This window comes from Gossypium arboreum, chromosome 5 (genome assembly GCF_025698485.1).
Source record: "Gossypium arboreum isolate Shixiya-1 chromosome 5, ASM2569848v2, whole genome shotgun sequence".
Lineage (NCBI taxonomy): Eukaryota > Viridiplantae > Streptophyta > Magnoliopsida > Malvales > Malvaceae > Gossypium > Gossypium arboreum.
Window position 1 is genome coordinate 62295808 of NC_069074.1, and position 15080 is coordinate 62310887.

The following is a 15080-nucleotide window of genomic DNA, read 5'->3' on the forward strand; positions in this document are numbered from 1 at the left end:
TCTCAAATATTCGAGTTCCCCACAAAATTGACAATTGAGTTAAATATATCTGGGAATTGACTTAATTTAAAAAATAAAATAAAAATCTTTCACCATCAAATTAATAACTTAAATTCGTCCTATCCAAATTAAATTTTAAATAATTAATGTGAAAGGCCTTTAATTTTTATTTTGAGTTATAAGTATAAAGATAATATATCTTAATCAATTATTATTACAAAGTATAAATTTGAAAAAACCTATAAAAAATTGAAGTAAGAGTCCACATAATTTACATTCTATACTCAAATTTTAATCTTATCAACACGATTTATACATAATAAAACTCAAATCTAAATATTCAAAATCTCTGGTTCACTATATCAATTTATCTTTAACATTTAATAAATTAATAAAGAAATCCAATCAAATAATGTGCAGGTCAAAAGTTAAATATTTGAAATATCAAATTAAAATTATTTAAATCACAATCTAAAACTCGTTTATTTAAATCACAAAATTAAAATAATCACAAAAGAAAAAGAAAAAAGAAACTAGCTTGAAAACTTAAAGAAGTAAATTGAAAGCAAATTAAAGAAGTCACTTCCTCTTCATTGCAGGAAGAAATGAAAACTGAAATTTGAAAGTGGGAGAAAAAAGAAATAATCTAAACTAACTAATTACAAAATTTGGGGTTACTAAGTTGAAACAATATTTTTTTCCTGTTTTGTTTTGGGGTGCTTAATGTATTACTATTATTATTATTTTTATTATAATAAAGAGCTTTTATGACATTTTAATTTGAAGGCTTGCATTCTTCGGAGATTTACAAATTGGACAAATGTGAAGGCGCGGCGCACAAACAGTACATGAGCACAAATGCCTACATGGTAGCAGCAACACACATGATTCCTCCACCCTACAGGTCAGGCATAGCCTGCCGCCGTCGCCATTTTTCTCCACGTCCCAACTGCTGCCGCAACATGATTGCGCATCGTCAACATCATCCGCCGCCGCTTCTAATCCTACGCCACGGTTTCTCTTGTCGACCTTAACCTGCTGTGCCGTCGCGAGGACTTGTTCTAGGTTGGACCGCAGGGCAGTGGCGGTGGCCTCATTGGTTTGAGCCAAATCTCTCCAAATTTGGTTCTCTATGCAAAGGGATTTCACTCTTTCTTCAAGTGCCCAATTTATTTTCTCAATCTTCTCCATTTCTTCCTCTTTGCCTCGAAGTTTCTTCGTTACTCTTTCTTCAATGGCTTCCATTATTTTCCTTGCTTGCCTCTTCCTTTTTTCTTCTATCTCCACCCTCATTTTCTCCATCTATATAAACACAAAAAATCCAGACTCCATCAATTCTCAAACTTTAAAAGCAATCGATAAAACTAAAGAATTGATCTTTTTCTTTAGGCTTACATGTTGTGAGATGAGGCGATCAATATCCAACTGTTGCTGCTCCATGTGAAGGGAAATATCATGGCCAAGAAAAGAAAAACGAGAGCAAGTTTCGTTGCTTTTGTGAGGTGGAGAAGGGAAAGAAACCATAGCGGAATCTCTGGAACGCTTCCTGGGTAAAGGAAGATTGTTGTACGTCAAACTACTTTCCGATTTGATTGCTGCCGTAGGCTTTCGATGGATGAAGGAATCGGTAACCAAAGAGTTATATAAAGGAAGAAATCCTTGAGCCGCCACCGTCGGAACTCCATATACCATCTGCGTTTCAAACATATTGCCGTTTGCTTCAATAGGATTCATCATTAAGAGAATGAATGCAAGAGACGTTAGAGGTTGGTGGTTGGATCTGAATGTATGATCATTTGGTTTCAGTCGTAAAAGCTTAAAAGGAACATGTACGCTAAGAATTAAGGAGAGAAGATATTGAGATGCGAAGCTTCAACGGCCATAGATTAAAGAAGAAGATTGGGTTTTTTGAGTTTGGTTTGCTTTGGTTTGGGATATAAGGACGAAAATTGAAAGGGAAAGAATACAAAAGGGGCATGCTATAGAGGTGGCAAGGCTGTATGGTGGGGTTTATTTAGGGTTTGGTTCGGGTTAGAGATAGAGTAAGATAATTAATATTAAATTAGTTTTTCTTTTCAATTTTGGTTAGATTTGTAGATAGAGAAGTAAACTGATCTTGATACACTTATATCTTAGGCATAAGTTCACCCAATATATATAGGAATAATAATTTATTTACTACTCTAATTTTTTTAAAGTTATTTTTATTTTTATTTAATTTTATCATTTTTAGCCGTTAAACTTGTTACAAATTCAAAATGAACAAAAAATTAACATCTACTAATTTTGTTGATGCGACGATGTCAAATTAACAATTAATTAATTTAAAAAATATAATTTTTAATATTTTTAAAATTTTTAATATTTAAAAATTAATTAATTGTCAACATAGTATCGATGTGGAAATCCATCTATGTATGTCACATTAACAAATTTAACTTTTCAATTTATTTTGAATGATTTGACAAATAACACTATTTTAAATGTTAAAAGAAGTAAAAATTAAATAGAGATCTAAAGCTGAATAAAGTTGGGGCCAAATTAATCATTATGCAAATAATATCAATATTCAAATATATCACTTTGTTGCAATAAATTTTTCATATTCTAATTTTTGGTGGTTACTATATTTTACTATTTAAGTTTATTACTAATAACATTTAAAATTATAAACTTCAATAATTTAGAATGTAGTATTTTAAATTATATTTTAAAAATTAAATTAGTGAAAATAAATAATTGATTTCATAATTTTAAAAATACTTAAAAATAATTGTGATATTTTAACTAAGATGAAAGTAAAATTATTTTTTTATTAATGGTGAGTAGGAGATGTAAGTGTCCCATACCGCACAAAGGAGTTTGTGATCTAGGCACACTTTGATCTCTCTTGTTCATTGGGGGTTATTCGACCCGACAAGACTAGCTCATTACTTGGAAGAGACTCAAGGCCCATCTACTTGGATCATGGCTAAACTGTAAGTTGTATTTTTACTAGGATAATTACTATAAATCCTAAAGGATAAAATGTAAAGAGTTTAAATCCCTTAAGACTTTCTTATTATAGATGAGAACTAATATGAGTCATCATTGTAATTTGATCTGTACCATTAGATCTTGGGGAGCTCTACTATAAATAGAGCCCTCTTAATTCTTTTGTATTCATTCCATTCTTGAGTTAAATAATATTTTGAGATCATTTACTCAAACATTTGGTGTGTGATGTTTTTCTTCTTCTTTTTTTGTTCGTTTGTGTCTTCTTTCTTTTTTGAGTTTGCTTCCACTTTGTTTTGGTGCTTTTGAGAATTGCTGTGTGAATTATCATTTTTCTAGCGTAAGGCTATCTTAGGCAGATTTCAACCTAAGAATTCGCTTAAGGTTGCGTGGCTTACCAGACTAAAGTTCTAGCCTCGTGACAGTTGGTACAAGTCAGTGATCGAAGGCACCAATTGTAATGACAAAAAGAGTAAACGAGTGGAATGTCCTAATATAGACCCGTGTTGGGAGGGGAAGGAAAAATAGTAGATCGAGTGATATGTTGTTGACTTTGAAAAGTCATGTAGTTCATCTCGAAGAATCCATAGGGTGAAGTGAAGGCAACACTTCAGGTTGTTGAGGGACGCACAGATAAGTTGGACCCGATGAAAGAATAGTTCAAGGAATATGTGGTGGAGGCCTTTAGTTCCAAATGGACACATTGCAAGTGCTCCTCAGCATTGTTATGGGTAAGCTATCAGAAAAGAATGATGCTCTCAAAGCCATAGTGACGACTTTGAACAAAAAAAATCAAAGTGCTTGAGGAAGAGTTCGCTATGTGCAGAGTTGTTGTAGGAAAAGGGGTTTTGAGTTAGACATTGAGCCATAAGATTGATGTCCCAAAACCAAAAAAGTTTAAGGGGCAAGGTTCGTAAGGGAAGTGGAAAACTTCTTATAGGAAATGGAGCACTACTTCTTTATCATAGGCATCGAGGATGGTGATGCTAAGGTAAGTATTGTTTCCATGTATTTTACTGATGTCACTATTTTATGGTGGCGTGGTAGGTCCACAGATGAAAACCGAGGTGGGACCAAAATTAGGACTTAGGTTGAGTTCCAAAAAAGGTTTAAGGAGCAGTTTTACCCACAATATGCTGAGAAGGAGGGTCGAGATAAGTTACATAAGTTCTCGCTACAAGGCACAATTAGGGAGTATGTGAAGGAGTTTAGTGAACTAATGCTTCAAATCACTTATCTAAGTGAGAATGAGACATTCCTCTTCTTCATGGATGAGTTGAAGTTGTGGGTTAAGCAAGAATTGGAGCGTCGTGGAGTTGAGGAACTTACCAAAGCCATGACCATTGCGGAGTTGTTTCTTGAGTTGGGTGCTAAGAAGTCGAAAAAATTTGAGTCTTCCATGCCCAAATTCAAACCAAAGGGCAATGGTAGGGGAGATAAAGATATGTCGACAAAGAATGGCAATGGTAAGTGTAATAGCCCGATTTTCAATGGTGTCGAAAAATGGTGGCTTTGAAACCTTATTTCTGACGGGTGAGTCCGTAAATATTATTATGTATTTATGAGTTTATTTAGAATTATATTTAATTTTGGTTTAGAAATTTTATTGAATTGATAATTAATCATGGTACAAGTGTGATTGTAACACCCCAAATTTGGTCCGATAAACTAGATCCGAATCTCAGGTGTTACCACTCTAATACAAATGTAGGCTCAATCTACTTGTACAAATTTCAATGAATATAACTTACTTACATACCGCCTGAATTGAAATACATCAGACCATTTTTCATTTTTCGAGAATTTCTACGTGAATTCTCATTTTTCGAGAGTGAAGTTGACTTAGACGAATTTGAACTCAAGAAATCGCCTAAAGTCATATGATTTGATAGGCTCAAGTTCTATCTCTGTGACATTAGAATAGACGTAAATTGGTCACTTAAATCAATATAATTCATTTAAGATTATACCAATAACTTAACGATAGTGTGATTATTAATATATTAAAATTATATACAAATTAGATTATCATACACATTGAAAAATAAAATTATTTAATAAATATATTTATAAAAATAATATAAATAGTAAATAAGAAATTGATTGATGATAAAATATAAATATTAAAAATTTTAGAGAAATAAGTTTAAATTCTATTATATGGGCGTATTTTACTATTTTTCTATATTAAAAATACAAAGTAATAAAAATAACTTTAAAATATACAATTTACTTTGTAATTGTTAATAGTAGAATTAGGATATAATCAAAATAATAAAAGTGCAATGGCTCTTTGGTTTTAATCACTATCTTTGAAAGTGCTCGATTTTTTATGCTGAACTTTGGACCATTTTTGAAGGATTTAAGCTTGTTCAACGAAGAGGACATGATTGTGTAACAATTCTCTCGGATTGTTTGGATGTTGTTCGGGCTATTCAAGATAGTTCTACAACAACATCGAACTCTGCTTTGATTTGGCGAATCCAAAGTATACTGGTGCAGGAGAATTTATGTGTACTACACTATATTCTCATGGAGCAAAATGGAGTAGTTGATTATATGGCGAAAGAAGCTTTATCTTCTAGAGTTGATATGCAATTCTTTGAGTCTCCACCTGCTATGGTTCGGCATTCCTTAGTTTTGGACTAGTCTAGAGACTATTTCTCAAAATTTCTTGAATGTAATTAATTAACCTTTCTGTTTAGTTTTTTCAAAAAAATAAAATAAAAATAAAAGTGGAATACAAATACATGAATAACTGAACAGGAGGATTAAAAGCTTGTTTATTTTAAGGAGAATCGCTTACCAAATTAACCTCTTTCCTCCTACTCGACTACAATAATCCCTCCAGTGGTCCTTGAAAAACAAATATACAAGTAGTCAATCCGTAATTCTAGAAACTTTATAGAGGTATTTACGGTTTATTTGAAATCTGATTTATGGTTAACTGTTTTATTCGTTACCAAGTCACATATAATAATATATATATAATGAATTTTTTGGTTGTTTAATTTTATAGAAAAAGTCAGTTTAGTCATTTATTTAATTATTTAATTTTTTAACTTTTAAAATTATATTATTTGTTAAATTATTTCAAAAGGATGAAAAAGTTAGCGTTTGTTAACTTTATTGACGTGATATAAAATGAATTGTCACGTGTATGCCATGTAAGTAATTAATTAATTTTTTAATTAAAATATTTTTAAATAATTCTTAAAATAATTTGTTATATTTTTTAAAATTAATTATTTACTAACATGACATCCACGTATATGTTACATTAGCAAAGTTAATAAACATTAATTTTTTCATCCATTTTGGGATGATTTAACAAAAAATATAAGTTTAAGGGCTAAAAAAAGTGAAATTTTAAATGGAAGACTAAAATAGTTTTTTTTTTTGTAAAGTTGAAAGGCCGAAAAACATATGTCAGTAAAAATGCTTAAGCGTGTAAAAAGCCTCAAAGCTAGCCCAATAAAGCCATTGTTTTTCTTTCACTCAATTGGGTATCAGCTATACTTATCCATGAGTCAGGCTACCTACTTAAGCCCAAAAGTTTGACTGAAATTTGAGAGGGTTAAGGCAAAAAAATTAGGCCCATTTTGAGATGGGTTTAAAATTAGGCCCAAATAATTTTTGAACATTAAAGGCCGAAGCCCGACCTATTTTTAAGTTTATAATACTTTATATTATGTTATTTTTATATATTATGTAATTTACAATACATTAAAAGATAAATATATATTAAATATATAATACTACTCTAATGTAAACATTAAAATAATGTTAAGATGACTATATAAAATTTTCAAAAATAAAAAATATTAAATTAAAATATATAATTTTTTAAAATAATATAGGTGAGCCTAAAATGGACTTTGATTAGGTTTTTTTATAAATATAAACTGATTTGGACAAAATTTTAAACATATATTTTGGGTTGGACTGAACTTGAATTCGACCCGAGCTTAGTCCAACCCAGCCATAAATACTTTAAATATCGGAAAAATGCATAAAAAAATAGAACTATAATAAATTACTTTCATTTTGCAGATCAAATCAACAACCAGTTGAAGTAAAAAATGTATAAACGAATATAAACGAAGGATCAAAGTACTGCAGAGCTTGTCTCTTTCTTTTTCTCTATTTTTTTATTATGCCAATTGAGTGATAAAACTGAGTGAAATAAATAGTTAAGTAGGAGCCAAAAAATACCGATTTTTCTACCATGAAATTCTACTCTCAAGCTCATAGTATTTGGTTATTAGTTCCAAATTTACACTGCCATTCATGTCGTCTAAATCCACTTAAGGTTATTTGACCAAATAATTAATGAATACTAAACATGATTTTAATCAAACATATAAACATGTATCATATTTTATTTACACCCATGATTTTGTCAACATGTCTAATCCCTGTTTTGAGGGGGGTTTTTAAGTATCAATTTAGCAGTACTTAAGCCAACTTTGCTGGTTCATTCACTCTAATCTGCTTTAGTTTCATGGTGGAAACATCTGTACATTCCCAATACAACCAAACAGGCAAGCATCAATAAAAGGTTTGGTGAGGTAAATTCGTGACGGGAATTAATTACTTGCAGACATGCAAATATGAAAAATAACATAATTTGTTTTTTCTTTCTATATTTTTAATTTTTTGATAATTTTTGTATTTTTTATAATTTTCACGGATTTTAATAAAATTTCATCAATTTTTGCACATGTCACAATCACCATGTGATATGTGAGGAAGATAACTGAAAAAAAAGCCTTTAACTGTTAGAATTAATAGTCAAAGAGTTTTTTAATACATTTTAATAGTTTAAATATTTAATTGAGTGAAAATAAAAAAATAGAAATTTAATTATTTTTCTTTTAAAGGAAATTGGAAAGATTTTACATTCTTAAGTCTAATAAAACAAACCTTTAGATTTAAAATTGTTATTGGCGGAGCCAAATTAATTTTAAAAAATTTATAAATGATAATATAAGTAGTAAATTGAGTCATCATTCTTTTCTTAAATATTTTTATTTTGTCACACTCTCTCCATAACTTTTACAAGATAAATTATGTCTTTCAAAATTATTTTAAATAGGTTTCCTAATTTGGTAGTAACTCTTCTTTTCTTTTCAAGCTAGTGATTAATCTCTAAAAAATTAAAATTATGACTTTACTTGTGGTAAATTCGGATTTTATGCAAGATTAAATTTTATTGATGGAATTATTTTAAGATATTAATTATGTATGAGACTACTAATACATTGATTGATTTACATTTTTTTAGAGAGCATTAATACAAATTCATAAAAAAATTAAGATTGGTTGTCTGTATAATCTTTTAATATAGATTAAAAATTAGTATTTTCGTTTAAAAATTATTGTTGCTGGTGTGATTTTGTGCATCTTGTGTTTTTATACATAGTGTATTTTTACACAGTGCATTCATACTTAAGTAGCTTTTATTGTTGTAAAGGGAATTATAATTTATCTCATAACTATTGACGTGAATTGTGAAATGATATTTTTTCAAATCAAATAATAAAATGGTAAGCATAAAAAGATAAATTTATTTGCCACTTTTGATTAGAAGATTTAGTTAGTATAAATGACTATTGGTTTAATACTAATAATATGGTTGGCTTTATGAAGATTTATTTAGTTACTATTTAAATAATTTTGTAGTACTCTTACATATTAATTTATATGAATTTTTAGACATTTTAAATTTTCGAAATTTAAGCCCGCAATTAATATATTCTGACTCACCCATGCACATGCCCTTTTTGTGTAAGCGTCATAATGGGTGGACCTTCGATACCAGGTTTTTTCACGATGGGCCTCTTACATAAGGAACCTCCGCGGTGAACTACCTTCATTAAGATGCGACTTTGCTGCTAGTAGGATTCTAACAAATGATGCACTCTTTATCTCCTGTATATTTTAATTAATAAATAACTATTTGAGCCAATTTGAATTATTAAATAAATTATTCAAAACTTAATTCCAATAAATTCAACCTACTAAACTGAACAAATCAAAGGCACCACCGAGGACATTGGTGCACAAAGTGAATGCGAATGAATAATTTGGAAAATTATAATTACTAAAGTGATAAAATTTATATTTTGACATGAAAAGTTACAATTCAAATTTTACCTCGTAATATATATTTTTTATTTCGGTCCCTTGACAAATAACCCATCCTTAGATTTAATTGCAGCCGATAAAATTTTGGCATTCATTCACTAAGAAATCATAATTTTGTATTAACAATTTCGGCTGCTTTGTACCAAACAAAGAAAAAACAAAAGAACATCGGCAGCTCAATCATGTAATTGTTAATGAAAAATTTGTTATTGTAAAGGCGGCATTGGACATTTGGTTGACTTATATCTCGTAAACCCCGTCCGACTATATAGTTTTAAATGCCAACGATATATGATCCGCAGTTTCTTCTCCACTCCAAATCTCATCAACACCATATCCTACTCATGCCGCACTCTGATCAACAACGACCTCCTCGTAAGTTCTTTTTACTTTTAATGATTCATATGACTTCACTTTGCGCACCCAATAATGTCCATATTTCTTCACAATAACATCCTATATATATATATATATATATATATATATATATATATATATATTCCACAATTACTCTAAATTCCAATAAGATAGTTGAGACTTGCAAGATCCTAGTAAAAGATTTGTTAAAAAAACGTGCACTTAGGGGAGGGAGGGTAAGAAGTGCATATGTACACACATTTTCCTAATAGGGTTGCAAGTAAAAATTGCAGTGTAATACTTGTGATATTATGTTGATATATAACACCACAAAATTCAGATAAAAATGGATGATTGTAATTTGGATTTGAATTTTTATAGTAAAGTTTATTTTGTTTAGTTCGATTTATAATAAAATATGTTCATGTTATAATTAAATTATATATATGATAGCATATCCTCGACCAAGCGAGATATATCTACCATTAAAAACTCAGTTGAAATGTCTACTATTGTGCCTTATATTGCTCCACCACTGTCACTACCACCACCCGTCGGCTATCCCATGACCAACGGCACTGGTAGCCCCCAACAGGCGGCTCCTCCTGTCCACATGCAAAGCATGGGTGATGACTTTTGGAAAGGATGGTGAGCATCTTGTGTCGTTGTGATTTGGTATTTCAATCTTTCTATGTTTGTTATTAAATTTCAATCTATTTGCAGTTTGGCTGCCATATGTTGCTGCTGTGTCTTGGATGCGTGCTTTTGCTAATCAATTACAATAGGATTTGGATTCTATGTTTCCTTTTTTCTTTCTCATGGATTTTCCATCTACAAATTAAACTATACACTTTTTTCTACTTGTTATAGTTATTTTGTATAAATTTTGGGATATATAAACGAATAAGAATATTGTGTAAGCTGAATGAATACATAACATTCTTATTGGTTTCTATCAATTTATATCATCCAATTCAACTCTGTTCACTTCTGATTAGTGTTTAAATAAAAAAAATATTTATTTTTGTTCAACTATATTTACCAATTTTATATTGATATATATAAAAATAAAATTTACATTTAATCTATGTCCAACTTGATTTTTTATATAAAGAATTGAGAAATAGAAGCATAGCCTTAGTGAAAGTTCTCTAGAAATGTCACGGTATAGAAGAGGCTACTTGGGAACCAGAAAAAAACTATGAAAGTGCAATACCCGAAACTCTTTTCTGGTAAGATTTTCGGGGACGAAAATTCTTTTAGGGGGGAGAGTTGTAACAACCCGTTTTTAGTAAAATCACAACAGTGATTTTGGGACCACAAATTCGACAAGTAAATATTTATTTTTTATTATTTTAATGTCTATGGTATGATAGTGGGGTTGTATAAAAATTTCGTTAAGAAAAATTGATGTTTGCATGCTTAATTAAGTAAAAAGGACCAAATCGTAAAAGGTGTAAAAGTTAAGTTCTATAAGATAAAGGGGTTTAATAGCTATGAAATTTTAAAGTACATGTATTTATATGGTAATTAGACCATTATTATTATTAGTGGACAAAGATGGGCAAGAAATTAATGTTTTAATTAGTTTTAACTAAAGATTAATAAAGTAATTTAATAAATAATTAAGGTAAAATAGCCTAAAATGAAGATATTATCTTCTTCAGTGAGTTACTCCTTCGAAATTAATAAGAAAAGACCCTCCATTGTTGCACCTTGATCATTCTGCTAGCTATCTCTTGCATGTAAGTGATTCTTTGTCCCGTTTCTATTGATTTTTATGTTTTCGAGATCATTGTAGCTTAATCTAGCTAGCCTTGGGACTAATTTGCAAAACTGTTAAAGGTTTAGGGTTTTTCCATGAGTGTGTCTGAATGGTTTTTGAAGTTTAAGGAAAGATTATTAGTCCTTGTTGTTAAATAAATAAGTTTTGTAAAGTGATTTTTAATGAAATTATCATTTAGGGACTTATTTGTAAAAGTAGTAAAATATCATGGTAATTGTGAAATGATTATTTCTATGGATTTATATAAGTTCGTAGGTAATTCGGCTAGCATGAAATGTGAATGAAATTGCATAAATTTCAATTTACGAGCTTAAGGACTAAATTGTGAAAAAGTTAAAATATTAGGGGTAAATGTGTAATTTTTTAAAGTATGAATTTTGGACTAAATTGAATATTATGAATATTAAATAGATCGAATTTGCTTATTTATATCAAGAAAAACCTCCTACGGATCTAGATCGAGGAAAAGCTAAAGCCTCGGATTAGTTGACCTCATTTCGACATCTTTATAATCGAGGTAAGTTCATATGTTAAATAACGTCGTAATGTTATTTTGATATTTATGAATAGTGATATATATCATGTAAAGAAATGATGAGAATCCAACGACTTTTCGATGATTATCGAGCCCCATTTGAACTTTAGGAATATATAGGATACAAATGACATGTCATTAGGGTTACCATGTTTCGGGTGTTGGTCTTGAATGTCCTATCGATGGCTAAAGTCTTGTATTTGTTGCAGATGCTTGTCAGCTTGTGTGAGGGGCATCATGTCGCTTACATTCCGATTGTCAGCTTGTGTGAGCAGACCCATTTTATGGCTCGAGTGAGGAACGATGTAAAGGAAAAGGAAAGGTTATATGTTTAGCACACTTTGTGTGAGTTTTCCCGCGTATCGATATTATTCTAAGTGGTTCAACAGGCAAGTAAAGGGAAGGAACTGTAAGTGTTCCAATCAACTATGTTATGAACCTATGGAAAGGTATGAAATGGAAATGTTCAATGTATGCATATTTATGCTTATGGAAAGTATGAGTTCAATGGTACTATGTTCATGTAAAATTTGCCTTACTATGTGATAGTTTAATTGAGTTATGTGTTAAAGTACTAACATGTGTTGTTGTTGATGCTTAGGCTTGTGCCAAACTTGTTTTTGGATTATATCATGCTTAATTGTAATGTTATACAATGAAATGGTAAGTTTTGTTCATGTTTTACAAACTTATTAAGATTATATGCTTACATAGTTTTCTTTTTTATGTTTTATAGATTATCAGAAGCTCGATTGGTTTGAAAGCTCGTCGGAGACCTATCACACTATCCAGCGAATATATTGGTAGTTTTTAATGTTTTGGCCAATGTTATAATGGCATGTATAGGTGGACTTGTGTTTAATGGCTAGTTGATATTTATGGCATGTAAACGTTGCTTTGAATTTGTGGTACTTTTGGTACTTTTGATATTTTGTGGTTGGGTGCTAACATGGTCAAGTTGATGCATGATTTTATGGCCAAAGTGGTAAGGGGTGGTATGTTTGCAATATGGTCAATTATGGTATGTTTTGATATGATTGAGCTAGATGTGTATAGATAAGTTATGGCCAATTATGCATAAGTTTAGGTATATTTGCTTGATTTTGATTGAGCTGCCTATAAGGCATATTGGTTGGATAGATTAATGGCCTATTGATTTGGTCTTATTATGCATGTTTTGGTATGTTTTAGTACCTTGATTATATGTGTATATTGCTTTTAGGTACATGTTTGAAATGGGTGAAAGAAATGGCTTTATTTTGACCAATTTCTTATCCACACGGCCTAAGACACGGGCATGTGTGACACATGGCCATGCGACATGGCAGCGTGTCCCCTATAGGTTTTAAAGGTTACAAGTCGGTAATTACACGGCCTAGAAGATGGGTGTGTGAGGCCATTTCAAGTGTTACACGGCTTAACAAACGAGCATGTAGCTTGGCCATGTGACCCAAGTCAGTAAGTTACATGGGCTGGGACACAGCCGTGTGTCCCTATTTCGATTGTTACATGGCCTGAGACACGGACATGTGTCTCAGTCGTGTGAATCACACGGCCGTGTGATCCCTGTAGTTTAAATTTTCTAACTTTTTCCTCAATGTTTCAAATGTTTTCGTTTTAGTTCTGATTCATTTCTAAAGTATTCCTAAGGTCTCAAGGGCTCGATTAAGGGACAATATACATGTATATGATTCGATTATGCTATGTTTATATCAATGTTTGGAAATGTATGTTTTTATGTTACGATTTTACGGCAATGCTCTGTCGGCAACAAATACTGGTTAGGGGTGTTACAGGGTTAATGTGAGGATGCAAACTCATCACATGCGAACTCCAAGACCCGGACTATGTAGGTTGTGGGTTAGTTCCAACCAGGTAATCAGGTAGCGGGTTGGTAATGGCGAACACAATAACAATTTGTCCCTAGCCTAGTTCAAATAAGAGTAATAAAGTGACTCTTTTGAGAACTTGGCTTCGCTAAGTGGAGAAAATTTGAGAATGAAACGTATCACACACATTTTTCTCTTAAAATTGTTTTTTCACGTGATTATATGCAAGTGTACATGGTCGTACAAGTAATAAGTAGTGAGTAAAGAGTATCATCTCCACATAGACTGTTGTGTGAATTATTTGCAAAGTCAATTTTAATCAATTTGGAAGAAAACAAATAAAAGAAAATAGTGTTGATGGAAGTCACAATTTAAGTTAACGATGTAATCAGTTGTCAAATACCCACAAAATAAAACAACATACATTGCAAAAAAATAATTACAACAGGAATTAAACATAAGATTTAATATAACACAACATGAATAGACTAAAATAAATATTTCACTTAACAAGAATTTATTGGCATTCATAGAAAGAATATCACGAAAAGAATGTGGAAATATGAAAATTTATTAAACCCACTTTAATTAAGGCATAAGCTTCTCCCAAATTCCTATTATGTTCCTAAGTTAATTAGCATATACCTATGTCAAAAACTAACTTAGAAATCACACTTCCGGGCATTTACACAGTTAATACATACAAAAATTAACTTTCGATATTGACATGATATGCACCACTTAGGTATTTTGTCCATTAACTATTACCTCTTCCTAGATTAAATAGTTAATTCATTAACCTACAAATGTTGGCCATACATTTACAAGTATATTCATGAATTAAACCTAAACGGATGAAATAATAATTTGCAAAAATTATTCAGGAAAAAAAACCAATTAATTCAAATCAAGATTCATATCCATTTTGAATAAATAAAATTAAGTCATGTCATATAAAACTGAAAACATATAGATGAGGTGCAATCTTGTCTCTTGACATAGAAAGATAGGAAAGAGTAGCTGAGTGGGCTATCCACGACCATTTCACAATAAGAAGAGTAAACAGTTGACTACAGGGAATTATCTGTGATTACTCATTGCAGCTTCCCATGGTGGCTTTCCTCCTCATATTTATGATAAATCATCTAGATGTCTACAATTCATCCTCCTAGTGTCTCTTATTTAAGCAAGTGATTGCCTTACTTTGTGGAATTCAAGTGTTTAGCAAGCCATGAGAAAGGCAAGAACACTCAATATTTTTTTTTTGAAAACTTGGTATGTAATGGTTTGTTGATGAATAAAAATGAGGTCTCCTTTTATAGCCTCTTGCCCCCAACGTCTCTTGCTAATAATGACAATATGAATCCTTGATTTTCTCCACTACTTGCGTTGTCTCTTGTATGGTGGTGGAGTGCCTGCTTCCTTGCTA

At 30.9% G+C, this 15080-nt stretch overlaps 1 protein-coding gene across 1 annotated transcript; it reads right to left on the reverse strand.

The window, feature by feature from the left end:
• Positions 1 to 455: 455 nt before the first annotated feature.
• LOC108454907 (probable BOI-related E3 ubiquitin-protein ligase 3) lies at positions 456 to 2100 on the reverse strand. The gene is made up of 2 exons (XM_017753530.2): positions 1396 to 2100; positions 456 to 1302 (listed from the first exon to the last, which is right to left on the reverse strand). The coding sequence occupies exons 1-2, from the start codon at positions 1735 to 1737 to the stop codon at positions 766 to 768; spliced, it is 879 nt and encodes a 292-aa protein (XP_017609019.1). The 5' UTR covers positions 1738 to 2100; the 3' UTR covers positions 456 to 765.
• Positions 2101 to 15080: the final 12980 nt, after the last annotated feature.

Coding starts and splice junctions, on each gene's coding strand:
- LOC108454907 (XM_017753530.2), bottom strand. CDS start 1,737: ATGATGAATCCTATTGAAGCAAACGGCAATATGTTTGAAACGCAGATG. Junction 1,303..1,395: donor ATCGCCTCATCTCACAACAT/GTAAGCCTAAAG, acceptor GTGTTTATATAG/ATGGAGAAAATGAGGGTGGA.